The sequence below is a fragment of the Protomyctophum parallelum genome, assembly GCF_964188405.1.
Source record: "Protomyctophum parallelum genome assembly, chromosome: 14".
Classification (NCBI taxonomy): domain Eukaryota; kingdom Metazoa; phylum Chordata; class Actinopteri; order Myctophiformes; family Myctophidae; genus Protomyctophum; species Protomyctophum parallelum.
Genome location: NC_139709.1, coordinates 42,625,464 through 42,642,704, shown reverse-complemented (window position 1 = coordinate 42,642,704; position 17,241 = coordinate 42,625,464). Strand labels below are relative to the sequence as shown.

At 42.8% G+C, this 17,241-nt stretch overlaps 1 protein-coding gene across 3 annotated transcripts in view; it reads right to left on the bottom strand.

The window, feature by feature from the left end:
• st6galnac3 (ST6 (alpha-N-acetyl-neuraminyl-2,3-beta-galactosyl-1,3)-N-acetylgalactosaminide alpha-2,6-sialyltransferase 3) overlaps nucleotides 1–17,241 on the bottom strand; it is a 47,771-nt gene that overhangs the window by 16,991 nt on the left and 13,539 nt on the right. For 2 of the 3 annotated variants that reach the window (XM_083781237.1, XM_083781236.1), the window contains exons 2-3: nucleotides 11,677–11,874; nucleotides 3,706–4,115 (exon numbers count right to left, since the gene is read on the bottom strand). In XM_083781237.1, coding sequence (XP_083637363.1) covers nucleotides 3,706–4,115; nucleotides 11,677–11,874 — 608 coding nt within the window. The remainder of the gene's footprint in view (nucleotides 1–3,705; nucleotides 4,116–11,676; nucleotides 11,875–17,241) is intronic. The other variant, XM_083781238.1, reaches the window with a different exon arrangement.

Here is a 17,241-nt window from a genome sequence, read left to right as displayed (position 1 = left end):
TTCCCGCATAACTTCCAGGTACGATGATGTCATGCGCATACCCTCTATTGCTGTTTTATAATATACAGAAATAATGATACATCATACCATGGTAGAAAAATGAGACATAATTATCATAAATCACAAAATAATTTGTCAAAATTACAACATAATCATATAATATTCAGTCCTGTATTAGTCACTAAAATAGGCACAGGCACTGCTGAAGAAGACACTTTAAAATGGTGATGAAGAATATTTTCACAGGAATAAAGATAGCTAATTAAGCCAGAGTGGTGGATTACTTGAAATATATAGTCTGACAGGGTGGCAGTGGCTCAGGCGGCACAGCAGCTGCTTGCATATCGGAAGGTTCCTGGTTTGATCCCTGCTTCCCCAATGTGGTTATTCAGCACCACGGAGAGAGGCACAAAAACACATCCAGTACCCTAATAATAAGAAAGCTGTTTTGGTTGGCCTAATTATCTGTTTAATGACAGATAATTACACACAACCCTCTGCCGGTTGTGTGTACTTATGAGGGTCATTCTCATATTCATCATACAGACTAACTACACTACTACCGTATTATTCTAAAACTAAGTGGTTTCACCACCAAAAGTACTTCATTAGAACTAGGGCACACTGACTGCCAGAGAGCTACTTTAAAGGTACTCTAAACCCGTATGAAGTGAACATTTGAAGATTACAAAGAATGAGTGGACACATTCGGAGTGAAAAACTAAAGGCACACACATTCAGAAGCTAGAGACGGCAGAGAAGCTGTCAGCACCATTTTTCAGTTGAAAAGTATACATTTGAATCAGTCATGTTGAGGAATAGTCACTTGAAATACTGTATGTTTTGTACTCAAAGACGCTTTGACCCAGGTATAAGCAGCCCTTAGTGAATGTTTGACATGTGAGGGCTAAACGCTAAAGGAAAACAGACAATTACTGTACGGATAGGCATAAGCAAACACATCATGCATGCTAACACGCAATACAGAAGGTGTTTTATCACTCTCTCTCTCTCTCTCTCTCTCTCTCATACACACACAGACAAAGAAACAGGCGCATGGTGCATTTAGAACCTTTTACAAAGCACTTTATAGTGTGCATTATATTCACCCATTCACGCACACATTGACACACCAACCATGCAAGGTACTGTACCAACCTGTTCACTAGAAGCAGTTAGGGCTTCATTGTCTAACGTAACCCAAGGGGAGCCGGCGTTCAATCCAGGAAACCTTCCGATCCCCAAGCAGGCCGCTCTACCATCTGAGCTACTGCCTCCCCCAGATAAAACACACACATGAGCTCTACACACACAGACCGTTGCTACAGGCAGACACACAAAGACAGATACAGTCACACAAAACAACTAAGATCGATGGCGTTACAGAGCCCCCACTACCATTAAGTGAGCAGCTGACTGGAGAAAAGGAACCCGGGTCAAGCCTGTCCAGGTGGTAGTGCTGTAATGTGACAATGTGATTTAAGTGTCCTGTCGTAGTGAAGCCTGTTATCTCCCTCCACTAACCGGGCTGCACCGATACGGGCCGACAGCCAGTGACAACGGCTCAGAAAGTCACACTGATAATAATGCTTGGGTCCAGGCCCTGATGACTTCTACCCTGTGCGCTCATATACATTATGCAAACGCTGAATCGCACATTTGAGTGGCTGTCATATACATTTATATCCTCATGAACCCTCCTCAAAGAGTCTGTGGTCTAGCCCCATTGCCTCTGTCCCCTCCCATCCAATCAAGCTAACTCAAAGGAGCAGAAATGACTGAAGATGTGCTCATAGTTTCCAATATTTCCTTTAAAAATGACTAGGGTATGAGCCAGTTGGTCAGCCCAGCGAGCCAGCGGTGTGTTAGCGATGCGTTCTGCCTGATCAGCAGGCCGAGGCTGAGGCAGCATGTCTTGCAATCCGTTCTGTCTCCAACAGGCCCATGATTATCTCCAGCACCTGAGATAATGTGCTGATGGACCACAATGGAAACAAGCCCCTAGGGCTTTTTGGTTCTCCTTTTAGCATTATTAAATATAGGTTAACTGACTGTACCACTGTACATTCTGCAAACTGTTAATAAAGTATTCAATCAATCAATCAATAGGAAACACCTGTACTTAGTAGTAGGCAATGGGTCAGTTTCAGAATTCAAATGTGACAGTAAAATACATTGGAATCATTGCAAAATACAACAACTGTATTTTGTTTGCAATGATTCCAATGTATTGTCTACTATCAATGCTCTACACTAGAATACTGTATATTATAGCATAGATATTAGCAGTACACTGTCTCAATAGTTTTGACGAGACCCTCGTCCTTGACAATATGGTCCAAAAAGGCTAATATTTTCCAGAAAGATTGGCCAGCCAATATATCAGTCGACTTGCATTAGAGACGCCCTTATTTCCAGGAAATAATATGCCCTTTTTATGAGTGGCAAACTTCCTCCCTTTCTCTCTCTCTCTCTCTCAGCCCCTGTGTCCTATACATCAGTAAAAATGGTACATTGAGGTAGTGTTACCATGGACACTAATTATCTCCTAAGACTGGAGTACGCACACAGAAATGCGAAACAAACAATTAAAGCAGACAGAAAACAATATTTTCATTAGATGTGGGCCATTGTCACACCTCCAGTTTGGGTGTGTAATGAGTGGAGCAGGGTATTGCACACATGGAGCATTACGTCCTGTAATGAGATTCCTCTCCCTAATCCCTGATCTGTATGTGTGTTGCCCGGGCCTTCACAATGCCTCAGGCTGGCTGAAGTATGCGGTACATGAAGCTCGCATTAACCCTGCCGCTGTGAATGAAACGTAGACAATGGAACTGAATATATGCTACACTTATTATTGAACATGTTAATCCGCTTACGGAGTTAAGAAAGGTCTTGATGACATGTGGGAGACACTGAGGCGTCGGCCTGTATGGTAATGAAGTGACGCTAGGCAGCGAAAATTGAGCTTCACTATATAAATGGCAATGCCCAGTCTTGGTTTCATGCTTATTAACCTTACCGTATGGCGGGCTGGGATAATAAAAAAGGAATAAAAGAAAATACCTTGAAATCATAATTCTTTTTATCCTAGATTAACCTGCTTTGTTGTGTTGGACTGATGAAACAAAGGTTCAAGATTTTGTGTCAGTGACGTTCTGCCAGTGACGCCAGCTGGGTTGTTTTGAAAGACTGCCACAAGAAGCAAGCTCATTAGGTGGAATTTCCCCAGACCAACGTTTGGCTGTCTTCATTTTCACCGGGTCATGTTTCTGAGTTTATCAAAAGGCCCTCTTTTTAAAATGTCCTCCAGCACAGTGCCAAGGCTCTTCAGGGGGAAGTGTAGCTACTGACTTAGATAAGGCATCATGAAAGCGAGAGTGCTGGGGGGAGGGAAAGCATAGAGTGCATCTGCAAAAGACATCGCGCTTCCATAAGGTCAACCATGTTAACACTATGCCGGTTAACTGAATGCCAGAGAAGGTAGAGGGTAAACAGTCTTCCAGAAAAGCTCATCCTTTTTAGCCCGTGACCCAAAACAGAAATTAGACATTCTCCTGGGACCCAAACTATAGTGAAAATAGCCCGCGCCGCGGCGACCCACAAATGGGTCCCGAAGTATAAACCTGCACGTCAGCTGTGCGTGAAGGAGAGAAACAAACGGCACGCATACATCTCACCTCAGAGAGCGCACCGACTCACCTGTCCTTGCCCGTCTCTTTCTTGAACACCATGTCGCAGTAGTTCATCCGGTCCTCCGTGGTGACGTAGATGCGCGCCTGTGGGTAGTTCTCGGCCGCCTGGCGCAGCATGTTGTACACGATTCCCTTGCCGTCCTTCCTCATGTTCCTCAGGGGCCCCCACACCACATACACCGTGTCGTTGGCCTGGCCGAAGAAGTACTGGGGCTTCTGCAGCAGCAGCGGCACGCTGGTGTGGGAGACCACCCGCAGCGTCGTCCGGCGGCCCACGTCTTGTTCAAAGCCCCGCGTGGGCGCGTTGTTCATGCGCCAAATGCAGGCGGAGCGATCGATCTGGGCGCCGGCCGCCTGGCCCAGCATCTGCCCCGAGCTGGACACGATGCTGCACAGATCACAGTGCAGCTTCAGGGGCTGCAGGAGGAGAAGGATAGATAGAAGTTTTGTTTCAGCAAAATGTCATTACTTGGACATTTTAAAATAATGTACTCATGTACTGTAGGTACTAGCCTGACATGGCCAGAATAATCTGCAGAGGGATTTTTTTGTTTTAGTTTTTGCACTAGCAGATTCATCTTATTTCCTGGCGTATGCTGTGCAGGGTTATCAGCCAAGTGTGGCAGTTTTCCTCACTCAGAGGAGTAGAGGCCTCATGGTAGATGATCGCACACGAAAATAAAACAAATTATGGCTCATTTTAAAGGATAAAGTTAGTAAGTACTTGGCTGACAAAAGGAGGATAGTTTTACAGACTCAATATTGAATTCCAGGCAATGAATCTCTTCTCAAATGGACATACATAGTGCATAAATGACCTCTTTAAACATGAATGGCCTCTTTAAACACGACATGTTAATTTAGTCTACAATTTATGCTAATGGAACCACATTTAAATGTATAATTGAAGTGTTATATTGGCATATCTGTCATAACACTGTATAAATTGTAATTTGGTAATTATCTATACAGATATTCATCAGCATTTTATAGCCTTATATTATGTTTGCTCGCTTCCAAAGATCAATGTCACTGCACTAAGACATTGATTAAGTTAATTGAATCTGCCCCCTCCGAGATTACAGTGCAGTTGAAATGGACCGATCAGCTTTCCTTCCACAAACGACAAACTGTCTTATTGCCACAGTGCATTATGGAAGAACAAGGACTCTGCCGCATTCATCCACACTATATTGCAGTGGGAGGATTTGTAGTGAACCTTCAATAATTGCTCTTTGCTAAGCTCTGCCAGGGGAGGGAGGGAGGGAGGGAGAAACAATCTGCTCTGAACGATTCTGCTTTGGCTGTGAAAAGGTGCATTTGCCTAAATTAAGTTCATATGTCTGTTTTGTTTTGATAAGGTACTAGATAAAGTTAAGGCAGGAAGAAATAAAGAACAAAAAAAACAACTGAAAGTTCATGTGCCATGGTAATAAAAATGTCACAATCACATACATTCGTACTGCATTATGCTAGTCTGTAAAGGGCGGAATATGTCAACACATCATAACACTAAAAAAATTCCCCCCTCAAAGAGTAAGCACTAACTACATTCCAACAGAGTTATCCTTTTATCTAACTAACAAATAGCAACAGCACGCACGGTATATGGCAAGTACACACTAACGTTCCCGATGAGCTCCATACATCCATTACCATCAGTCACAGCCGTGGGACGGTGCCAGGCAACACAAAGGACCATGTTGGTTTTCCAGAGTCATGCCTCTATGGAACAGTTCAAGGGAGCCCCGTGCTACTCTTTCTCTTTCTCTCGTTCTCCTTTCCCCCCTATAGGCTTCAATGACGGGTTAAGGAGTAATCTCAGTGCCCAGGCTTGTACCTCTCCATTTACCGGGTGGTTGAGACACACATCACAGCAGCCTTGAGCTGTCAGCAGGTTGTCCATTAGCCTCAGCGCTCCCCTCAGCCTGACTCATAACTCCATCACGCCTCTCAGCACATATAGATTGGGCTGGGCTCTTTGGGGACTGCTGTCTGGCAAGCTGCAGGTTCATTTAACCCTCTGTGGGTTAGATTTGTTTAACGACATGAACCCTACAGCGCACCTATTCTGGGAACAGGCGTAGACGATTTACAAGAGTTAGGGGTCACAATCATAGGTCACAATGTAAGAGATGGTGTAGAGGGTACAGTATATCCAGTATAGACCCACGGGGGACTCTGGTCAACAAAGTATAAAGGGTTTAAGACTTAAGTGGTTAGATTTGACAATAGGGGGGGAATGTAATCATTTAAAATCAGTGAAAGAAAAAACTATTCTTTTTTGAGACTGAAATAAATGGTACTTGATTATACAAAACATGTTGAGGGCGTTTTTTTTCCAAAAGTACAGTGGTTCTCCAAACAAAGAAACAACATAAATATCAACTTTATCTTGGTATCTGCTGAATTCAAACCCTGGGTGTGAAAGTATTAACTCTGTAAATCAATAAATTGTTGTGTATTTCTAAATGTGTTCATTATGATTAATTATTCATGGCCAGCTGGTTTGTGTTTACATGCTGCGGCATACACTAATCAAAAATGGAAATTCATCCCAATAAATTTGCCCCTTGTAAATAAGTACAAAATCTACTCGGCACACACAGTCAAGCCTCCAATCTTAATTCCTCAAATAGAGTAGGTGATTAAAAAAATGCTCAACGTGGCTGTCACTAATTTATGGCAATGGGTTGTGCACTTAACCTTGACATTCATTAAAATGCTCAAAACATGAGTCATTAATGGGTGATAATTACAACATTAATATGCTATAGGCCTACGTCTGAGACTTAACAATCCCACCATGACAAAAAAAATCCATTGATTAGCATTAGCTGTTCAGCTCTGTAAAATGCAACAGGGCACTTACAATTCAAAGCACTTTTGGGTGGCTAAAGTTGAAAGTTAAAATGTAATTTACTTCTGAATTGCTATTTCAGAGCGGATTCAATAGGAGCTACAGAATAATTGCTTTGAGCTGCCAGGCTTTATTTTCCTTTGTGTACAGTGATTTCCTGGTATCATTGGGTCATTTTGAAATGTCTGCACGGAAGCAATTTCTCATTAAAATTATCAACAAAGTAATCCAAAAGCCAGCGCTCCCTGCCACTTCTGCCATTGTTTACGCTTAAAGAAATGGCTGGAATTCAGCATTTTCAAGTGTGAATGAAAATATTGAATTTCTGCCTCACAACATGATGGACCTGGGACGTGAATTCCAAAAGGCGGTCGGAGGAGCAGTGTCACAAGATAAATGTATTCCATTTCAACCTGAAAAGTAGAGTGGGAACAATGCATCACCACCACTCAAGACAGACTCAATCCAATAAGAGAAATAACGGAGGCAATTTGCACACCACTGGGGTTATGCATTATACATGCTCAAGAAAGGCTTATAACACCTCAACTGTGGATCAAACAGGAATATCTCACTGTGGCAGGCACAGAGAAAGTAGTAGGACCAGTGTACCCTTTTTGAGGGGCGCTAGTCCCTCCTATGTCCAGCTTTTAGTGTGTGTGCAAACACAAACATTGCGTAATACAAACATTGAAGATGAAGGTGAGGTGAGGTGAGGCTAATTCTGATTGGCCGGAATGAGATGATGCATGATGATGTACGATGATAAGAGCGCCCCTCACTTCACATGGGTGTGATTTTTTTGTTTTTTTACTAAAACGTTCATAAGGCTCTTTGGCTGCATATATCCTGTCTGTGTTCCCCCTTCATCAGGAATTCTGGACGCATACTGGAACGCTGTTGACATTCAACTTCAGATAAATCACTGCCTCTTCTACTTTGCTTGGGTAAAAGTCACTGGCAATGTGAGGGACTTGCGAAGGAAAAACAGAAGCCTAACTCTGCTGCGGCTGCCAGCCTTTCACATGATATTCATAAATCTCTGCGGGAGGGGGAGAGACGAGGTGATGGGTGACTTAAGCAGACTCGTCTGAACCCAGAAGGAGGTGCAGACGTGGAGATGTGGTGTAATGCGTGACTGCCTCTGGACCTCGGTTGTGTGCACCAAGCTCCCTAGAGGGAGAGGTTGACGCCCCGCATTAATCTAGCAGCAATACAGGCAGAATACAAGGCACCCGTTTCTCATTGAGAGGGAGGGCAACCAATGCAAATATAGATCCAGAGACACCACTGCAGGGGGCCTTAATAAGGTTAGAAAAATTAAGAAGATTCCCAGACAGAGATTGTCAAAGGTTCCTGTTTATAGACTATATTATTGTTTAGTAAATATCGGGGCTCCGGAGCGACGTGTCCAGGATTTCAAGCTACACTGATGGTTCCCTCTTCTCCAACAGGGAGGAGAGAGAGTGCAATATGCTAATGTTCTTTCTCCATCAGTGAGTGGGAAAGATTGCATCATGTTTGCATGTCTCAGTGTAGGGAATTTATTTTTCTGTGCCAAATATGGGTTCCATTTCAATTTATGTCACTTCCTGCCCTAAACATGCAACTCGGTCCTCTATTTTGATGTGCTGAGAATTAAAATGCTTTGATATTTCAATTTCCATAAATTGTATGGGGATATAGGCTACGCATAGAGCTTTCTGAATGTAGGAGAATGGGCTCATGGACCAAGGTATGCAAAATTACAAAGGAACAATGTTCACCCGAGACTTCAAACAGGCTCTTTCAAAGACATCACAGAAGAACCTGATGTATTATAATGAATAAAGAACATCCTTTTGGAGTTTTGGCCTTTGTTCTGCTTGAATACATTTTTAGCATCAAGGTGAAACATAGCCTTGTTAGATGATTATAAATTAAATATTAATCAAAAGCTAATACGTGGTTATGACTCACAAGGAAAACATTACCTGAATGCAGGGGTGCATGGTAGTGAAATAAAACCGAAACAGTGAATTGAATATAATGTGAATATGTTATCAAATCACACTGAGTGTTATTCTCTTTTATTCAACAATAATGTATTGGCCTGTCATGCATTTGCTGGACGGCAACATATTGGTACTGGAGAATCACACTATGTGCACCATACACATGCAGAGACATTGGAGTAGTAGTTGTTTACCAATGTGTCCAACTGGAGACATTTGGTTCCGTTTAGGTTTGGTTTGGGAGACAGACAAGATAAAACAATACAAATAACAATCCCATAATTCCCCAACCTCTCAGCATCAGTGTTGCATGTACAGTACAACATTGCTTATCCTTATGCACACCATTTTCTATAAAACGTGTTCTCCTCCCCTCTTATATTCTCATAAGTTGTATGGCGATATAGGCTACAGCAGTGGTTCCCAAACATTTTAGCTCAAGACCCAAAAGAGAAATTAGATGTTATGAAAATAGCAATACAAGCTCACAATGCGTCACTTCACGGAAGTTCACGCCGCGTTGCAAGCTTGTATAGATCACCTATTTTCATTACTTCCTAAACATTTGTTTTATAATTTTTGGAAATAGATTTTTATGTTATGTTATATATTCATGAATTTACTTTGAAAGATCATTGAAATGTCTTCTTCATTCATGAAAAGTTTAACTTTTTTGAAAATGTTTTGAAATAAAAAATAAAAAATTTAATGTAGGAAACAAAGAATAAAGGTAACCATAACAAATTGGGTCCCAACCCAGTGTTTGGGAACCAGTGGGCTACAGCATAGAGCTGTCTGAAGAATGTTTCTGCCCCCCTCCCTTAAATGATTTTCAAGGGCATTTGGACAATTCTTTGTGCATTTGCCACATCTCCCTGTTTCAAACCCTGGATGTTCAAATATAATTATGAAGTCTATAAGTGACTATTAGTGGCCTATATCCCAATGCCGAAAGGGTTGTGGCAAGACCCGCCCTGCAGCACTGCAGTTTAATGCAATTTATTTGTGCGTGTTATAAGTATTTACTGTTTAATTACTGATGACAAAGTAGTAAAAGTAAACAGTAAGTATATCCATAACCATAAGCAAGCAGCACGCTAGCTGGCTGCATTGGCATTGGGATATAGCATTGGGATATAGGCCTATTAGTGACTAGAACTATTTAAGGCACAGGTTCCATGCAATCTCCCATCACCCCAAGTATTTCTTTGAGCTGAGACCATAACTGTGGATGTTCCGCGTGTCAGCAATATTCCACTAACGTTGCGCAAATGTACACAGACTGGAGGACGCTCAGACCCATCAAATGGTGAAATAAAATCCAATAATATACCACATCTGTCAAAACTGTGCTTGACAGCACATGTGTGTACATCTTGCCACACTAATTGAAAGCCCTGCGCCCGTTTATATGTTCGCCTTCTCCTACCAAACCACTCCGTTTGCACACATCTCTCCATGCACAACACCTACTGCATGCCTGTCCAGACATCTCTCCATGCACAACACCTACTGCATGCCTGTCCAGACATCTCTCTCCATGCACAACACCTACTGCATGCCTGTCCAGACATCTCTCTCCATGCACAACACCTACTGCATGCCTGTCCAGACATCTCTCTCCATGCACAACACCTACTGCATGCCTGTCCAGACATCTCTCTCCATGCACAACACCTACTGCATGCCTGTCCAGACATCTCTCTCCATGCACAACACCTACTGCATGCCTGTCCAGACATCTCTCTCCATGCACAACACCTACTGCATGCCTGTCCAGACATCTCTCTCCATGCACAATACCTACTGCATGCCTGTCCAGACATCTCTCTCCATGCACAACACCTACTGCATGCCTGTCCAGACATCTCTCTCCATGCACAACACCTACTGCATGCCTGTCCAGACATCTCTCTCCATGCACAACACCTACTGCATGCCTGTCCAGACATCTCTCTCCATGCACAACACCTACTGCATGCCTGTCCAGACATCTCTCTCCATGCACAACACCTACTGCATGCCTGTCCAGACATCTCTCTCCATGCACAACACCTACTGCATGCCTGTCCAGACATCTCTCTCCATGCACAATACCTACTGCATGCCTGTCCAGACATCTCTCCATGCACAACATGCCTGTCCAGACATCTCTCTCCATGCACAACACCTACTGCATGCCTGTCCAGACATCTCTCCATGCACAACACCTACTGCATGCCTGTCCAGACATCTCTCCATGCACAATACCTACTGCATGCCTGTCCAGACATCTCTCTCCATGCACAACACCTACTGCATGCCTGTCCAGACATCTCTCTCCATGCACAACACCTACTGCATGCCTGTCCAGACATAACGCTAATAACATAACGACATAATGTTGCATCCATGCAACTGTCATAACTACTGTACAGTTTGCATTTGCATGAAATACCATGTTATTGCGCAACATTTCACACTGATGCAAATTACATCACATTTAAGGCCACACCCCGTTCCACTGCGTGCACACACACACACACACACACACACACACACACACACACACACACACACACACACACACACACACACACACACACACACACACACACACACACACACACACACGGCGCAGCAGTACAGTCCGGTACAGTATGGCATGGTACAGTACAGTCTGCTACAGTATTCCCCCCTCCCTCTGTCCCCCCCTCTGTCCCCAACACACACACGTCTTTTAGACCGTTTCCTACAAGGAAGAGGAGTAGAATAGAAAGTAAAGACTTCAGATTGGTGGACATTCCTCCGGGAGACAAAATTTGCGACAGCGCCCGTCACAATGACAGACGAGGTCGAGGTGCTGCCCGTAATAATCTCCACTCCACTCAGTCCCTACCTAGGGGCGGCTGGGCCCACAACTTGGGGTAGACAAGGACACAAAGACCCATGGCTACCCACTATAACCTCTCTATCAGATGAGTCGACATATAATAATATATATTTATACATCATTGTATGTACAAAACAGTTGCTTTTTTTAATCCTGAAAAGTTACAGATTTGGATAGATTTGTGCATACGTGTGTGTCTGTGTGTGCTTGCACACGTACAATGTATTTATGCATTTAGAGAAGCCCCCTCACCTCCTGTTTGGGAATGCTGACATAGCCAAGGTGGGGTTTGAAGGCCTTGTGCGGTGGTCTAGAGAAACCAGGAATCCAGTGTCTGCTGAACGTCTGGCCAAAGACAGGCTCCAGGAGGAAATAGGGCTTCTCTGTGTACACCATGACCACAAAGAGGCTCACAGCCACGATCAGACTGGACGCTATCATCAACTTCCTCTGTGGATGAAGAGAAACATAGAAAATAAATGTAAGTGGTTTCTAATAAATCATTACTTTTTTTGTAACGTTTTTACATTTGATGTAAGATGAAATAAACAAATATAATTTGTAACTACCATCACGGCTCCCTACAGTATGAGACTGGAGTGCATTAATCCATAGACCCCCAGGTGTGGTTATAATATTTAAATATGTCTTCCCTGTGCATTTTTGGTTTCTTCATGAAAGTCTTTGAGTCAAAAGGCCCAATCAAAAATACACCACTTTGAGTGACATCATAACCATAAAAACATCACGGCACTCCATCTTTAGGAAGAAAGAGAGAAGATATAAGAACCTGCTGGATTCCTACAATGTAAATGTTATGTTAATGTTGGGCAAACGACAGATACAGACTGAAATGAAAACAACCATTAAAAATGACAATATCTCGGATGCAAGGAAGTCTGCAGCCTTGACAGCATCGGAATGAGACGCTGAAAGGAATGGCACGTCTGATTTGCAGATATGAGCCCATTCACATTCAAGCTGCATTATATGTGTCCCACAACTGACAGAAAGAGAGAGACACAATGCAAAAGCCAATGGGTATGGTGTCTGTACAAGGCAGATGATGTCCTCTCACTTCTCTTTTCACCCCAGATCTATGAAATACTCCAACTATTTGATGGCATGAGGAAGACACATTGAACTATGCTAATACACCCCTGTCGTATATGGCCGAGAGGACAACTTAACCCATTCTGACCTGAGATCAGATTCATACGAGGTTTCCACTGGACACACACTGGTCTGATGAACCCATTCTGACCTGAGATCAGATTCTAAAAATGTCAGTCGTTCTTCGATTTCTTTCAAAAATAGCAGACCTACAAGCTCGTATCGCGCCACTCGGTGGCGCGATATGAGCTTGTAGATCTGCTATTTTTCAATAGCTAAAGCATAACACGATGCTGACACCAAAATGGGTGCCCGTTCAGAATGGGTTAATCTCTGTTCACTGAGCCAGAGAGCTTACACTTTTCTCTAGATGGAGCTGTCATTTCAAATAGTGTGAAAGAGCTGATTCCACACAATCCACAGAGTTGTCATTGCGTCCTTTTTATGAGTGAGAGGATTAGGAGAATGTCCAGTTTCGCCAAGATGGCACATTGTCGCTAAACGGCAAAATGATCAACTGGAGGACACGACACAAATGAAAACTTGGCAGAAACAGTTGGGGAGATATGGAAGCTATGCATATCCATTAATCACTGGGTAGAGGAGAGGGAGAGTTAGAGGTCTTGCAGAGGAGACATTAATGGCAGGGTTGATACAGAGATCAATGCACAAAGGAAGAGAGAATGGGAAAGAGAGCAAGAGAGATAGTGTGAGGGAGAGAACAAAAACATGAGAGAGACAGTAGGAAAAAGAAAGACAGGCTACCGGTAAATTACTATGGCACACTACGATATCGTGGACCCTGAGGTGATAGTGTCCACTGTCCAGCAGAGACACAATATTTGGGAAACTTTAATACATTTCTCCCAGCCAGCAATGGTTGCATTGGTTTATTTTCTTTCTACATTTTTCATAAAGGCGGTGCTTCTTTCTAGTTGTCCCATTGAGAGAAGATTGGATGTGGTGCAAAATAATGTGTGGACGGGGTTGGCGGGGTGCTAACAACCGAGCCAGACTGCATGCAGCACCACCTACATGCTCTGATCTTCCAACATCAAAACTCCCAAGAGAGAGCTTCCCAGAGCAGGATCAAACACGTGGGGGCGGATGAAAAGAAACCGAGGTGACCGTACTCTGACAAGTCTCTTGCGTTTATGTTGCAATTGCATACACGTTACATCACCAGTAGATTTGTGGCTTTATAATGGTATCTTTGATCCTACAAAATGAACATACAAGAAGAGGCTCTGGGCTCCATTTTTGTCTCATCTTTCTAAAGCCACTATTTGGGGATTTAGGAGTTGAGAAAGGGTGTTCCCCCACTAAAGTTGGTATTTTGGTTACCTGTCTAAATCCCTTAAAACACCTCCGTTACCCGTTATATTATGCATAGGTGTGGTTTGGGCGTTACAATAATTAAACCAAATTTAACCAATCACCAGTCCACGTGCCATTGCCTTTAAGAGATCCCTTATGCGTTGCCCGTTAGTGCTATATTATATTGCTTCATAGCCTAAGCACGTTGCTGCCTTGAAGTTAGCGGGTGATGCTGGACGAAAATACCATTAAGGGACAGAGAAAGCTCCTATATTCGTAATTTTCGGGCAGCGGCTGAATTGCGGCCCGCGCTGCGGGTAAAGTTGGAGACGAAATTGGAGCCCTCTGAGTCCTATGTGTTCCTTTTAGTGTTTTTTTCCACACCAAACCAAAAGTAATGCGTTGCTATCCAGAGGGGCATTTCATTGACTGTAATAGCTTGCCATCAAGAGGTGATTATGGAACATTAAGGAAAAAGGAGACCTCCCCTGCACATACCTACTGCAGTGATACAGCATCCATCTGTTCTAGTGACAAGTGAAACAGAGGAAGGAAAATCTGTCCTATTCTCCTTCGACCTCAATCTGGCCACAAATCACCAGGGAAATGATGTGTCACGGAGTATTGAAGCAATTCTGAACGGCTAGGGGGGTAGTGTTATAGGGGGCTGAGCGTCCATCGGATTTAATACAAGAGAACCCACAATTTCTAATTTCCTCATTTTTAGGGCAATTACTAGGTGGCTTGTCCACAGAAAATCTGCAATCATGTGACCATGTCATGACTGTAAAACTGGCAAAGAAAATAATTATATGGAGGAACGAGAGAAATTGAGACTTATAACAACTTATAACAAGGGCAAAACTCAAAAGTAGAAGTCAATCTTAAGACAATTTATTCGAGAGTATGGCTTTACATATCTCTAGAGTCACTAGTAGTGACTTTATTTGTTTTACTGTGATATCTTTCAGTGATGGACAAAAACATTACCTGCACCACTGGTTGTGCAGGGTCAACCCAAGGAACATTTCAATTAACACCCATCACCCAGAAGCAACCAACGGGCTATTTCCTTATCTGTGGAGGCACTAAAACTATTGATCCTGGTTCACAGACATAATGTGGATGGTGTTGGTGGTGGTAGAGGGGGTACCAGAACACTGGAGGGCAATAATTCTCTCCAGCCAGCCCATCCTATTGTATACCTGTGACCACATTTCATATAGACGTATAGGGAGAAGAATTATCTGGAGGATATTGAATGCTACCTTGACCATTTGTAACGCTGACCTTATTAGGATGAAGTGAGAAATTGGGCGGATGAAAACAGACTACATTCCCAAGAAAACATATACAGGTTTGTGTTGAATGTGAGGGTGTCATTTCCCCCCCAATGATATCATTTTATGCTCTCCATTTTGATCTGTTGGGCACCATCTCAAAATTGCTCAGGCAAACTATCACGGCAGCAATGTGCCTGGTTTTTATGAACACAAAATAGGCAATACATCAGTAAATAATAAAATGATCAGCAAGCAATGCCCCTTGACTTGAATAATGAATAGAAAACGTGCAAACAAAATTTCACCTCCATCTAGGCTTGAAAAGAATATATTTTCCGAGAAAGACCAGACCAGACTCTACTAGCGCCTTAGCTCAGTAAACAATGGGAGCATTTCAAATGCTGATCGTGATGGGAATTGAAATAATGAGAACCCTCAACCTGATGAAAATGGCTCATGAAAAAACATATCTCCCAGTTAGTTTCAGTGTCCTCCTGGGCAATAGCAAAAAATTTAAACTGAAAATTACATTTGAATTGCAAAATCACTACCTACTTGGCACCCGATACTCACTATGATGGTCCAGTGAGCAGTTAAAATCCAATTTCAATTAATCAAGGATTCGAGAAAATATTTACCAGGCCATCTTTCTCTTGCGATCTCTTCCTCTCCCACTCTCTTTGTCTTTCGCCCAAGCCATTAAGGCAATACAATAGAGGCATAAACTAAAGAAAAGTAAATAAAAATATATCCTCTGGTGATGACGGATACCAGTATATATTAATTAATGTCATACTGCAAGAAGCTATATATCTTAGTAATAATAATAATAATAATAATAATAATAGGCTAGTAGGAGTATGGCTATAATATAGTACGAGTAAGATATGTCACAGTGTGCATATTTTATTCATTTCTTTACTTGTGTTGATCAGTTAGTCCTGCAAGTTTGATTTTCTTTAACAATATGATACACCTTAAATCTGATCGGTAGAAGTTTTGTCTGTTTTTCCTTATCTCTCCTCGCTTCATCTCCGTTGTGCTCAATAAAGAACTAAAAAAGTCCAAAAAGTGAAAACTGAAATATAATGGAACTACTAATGGATCGGCAATACTGTACAGTAGCAATGTGTACGTAAAGCAGTGGCACCCTCCATTCATTCCCAAATGAAGAGAACAGGACAGATGCTGGCTTTCCAGCGCCACCTGGCTGCCTCAGAGCTCAGGAGGACACCACTGTGACAACATGGGCAGAGATACCAATGTGCTGCAGATCCCTGCACAGCCCAGCAGAGGGGGCAGTCCCCTCACACAGCTGGTCTGTGGTGGTGGGGGGTACAGCAGTCAGTGCTCCAAGGGAGAAGGCTGACTTTCTGCTGCCTGCTGCCTCACAACAATTACAATTTACAATTTAGGCATTTAGCAGACCAGACACTCGTAATCCAGAGCAATTTACAGTAAGCAAGAACAAAAACATGGTAATAATCAAATACATAATAGTCATCATGAATCATACGTAAGCTAAGAACCAAACAGTGGAATATCTATATAATGAAACTATGCGTATACCATGCTATGTCTACATAAAATGGTATTCTAAGTTACATGAGTTGAGCCATAAGCATATGTCTGTAAGGTCACCGAGGCTGGGGCAAGTGCTACGGGCTAAGATGGAGCTTGAACAACTTGATTCTAAACATCTCTAAAAAAAAAGTTCATAGATTTTAGGAAAAATAAATCGAGTCCCCTCCCCCCCCCCCCCCTCTTCATCAATGGGGAAGAGGTAGAAAGAGTTTCCTCCTTCCGGTTCCTAGGGACCACCATCCATGAATCCTTATCATGGGATCTTAACACCAGTCTCATAATAAGCAAATCACACCAGCGTCTCTATTTCCTGCGGCAGCTTAAGAAGTTCAAAGTCAGCCAAGCAGCCATGACTCACTTCTATAGGGCCACTATTGAACGTGTTCTCACCTTCTCCATGCTTGTCTGGTTTGGTCACACAACCTCTCAAGACAAATTAAAGCTGGAAAGAGTAGTACGTCGCGCATCAAAAAACATAGGCTGCAGCCTCCCTACACTTTCCTCACTCTATTCCACCAGA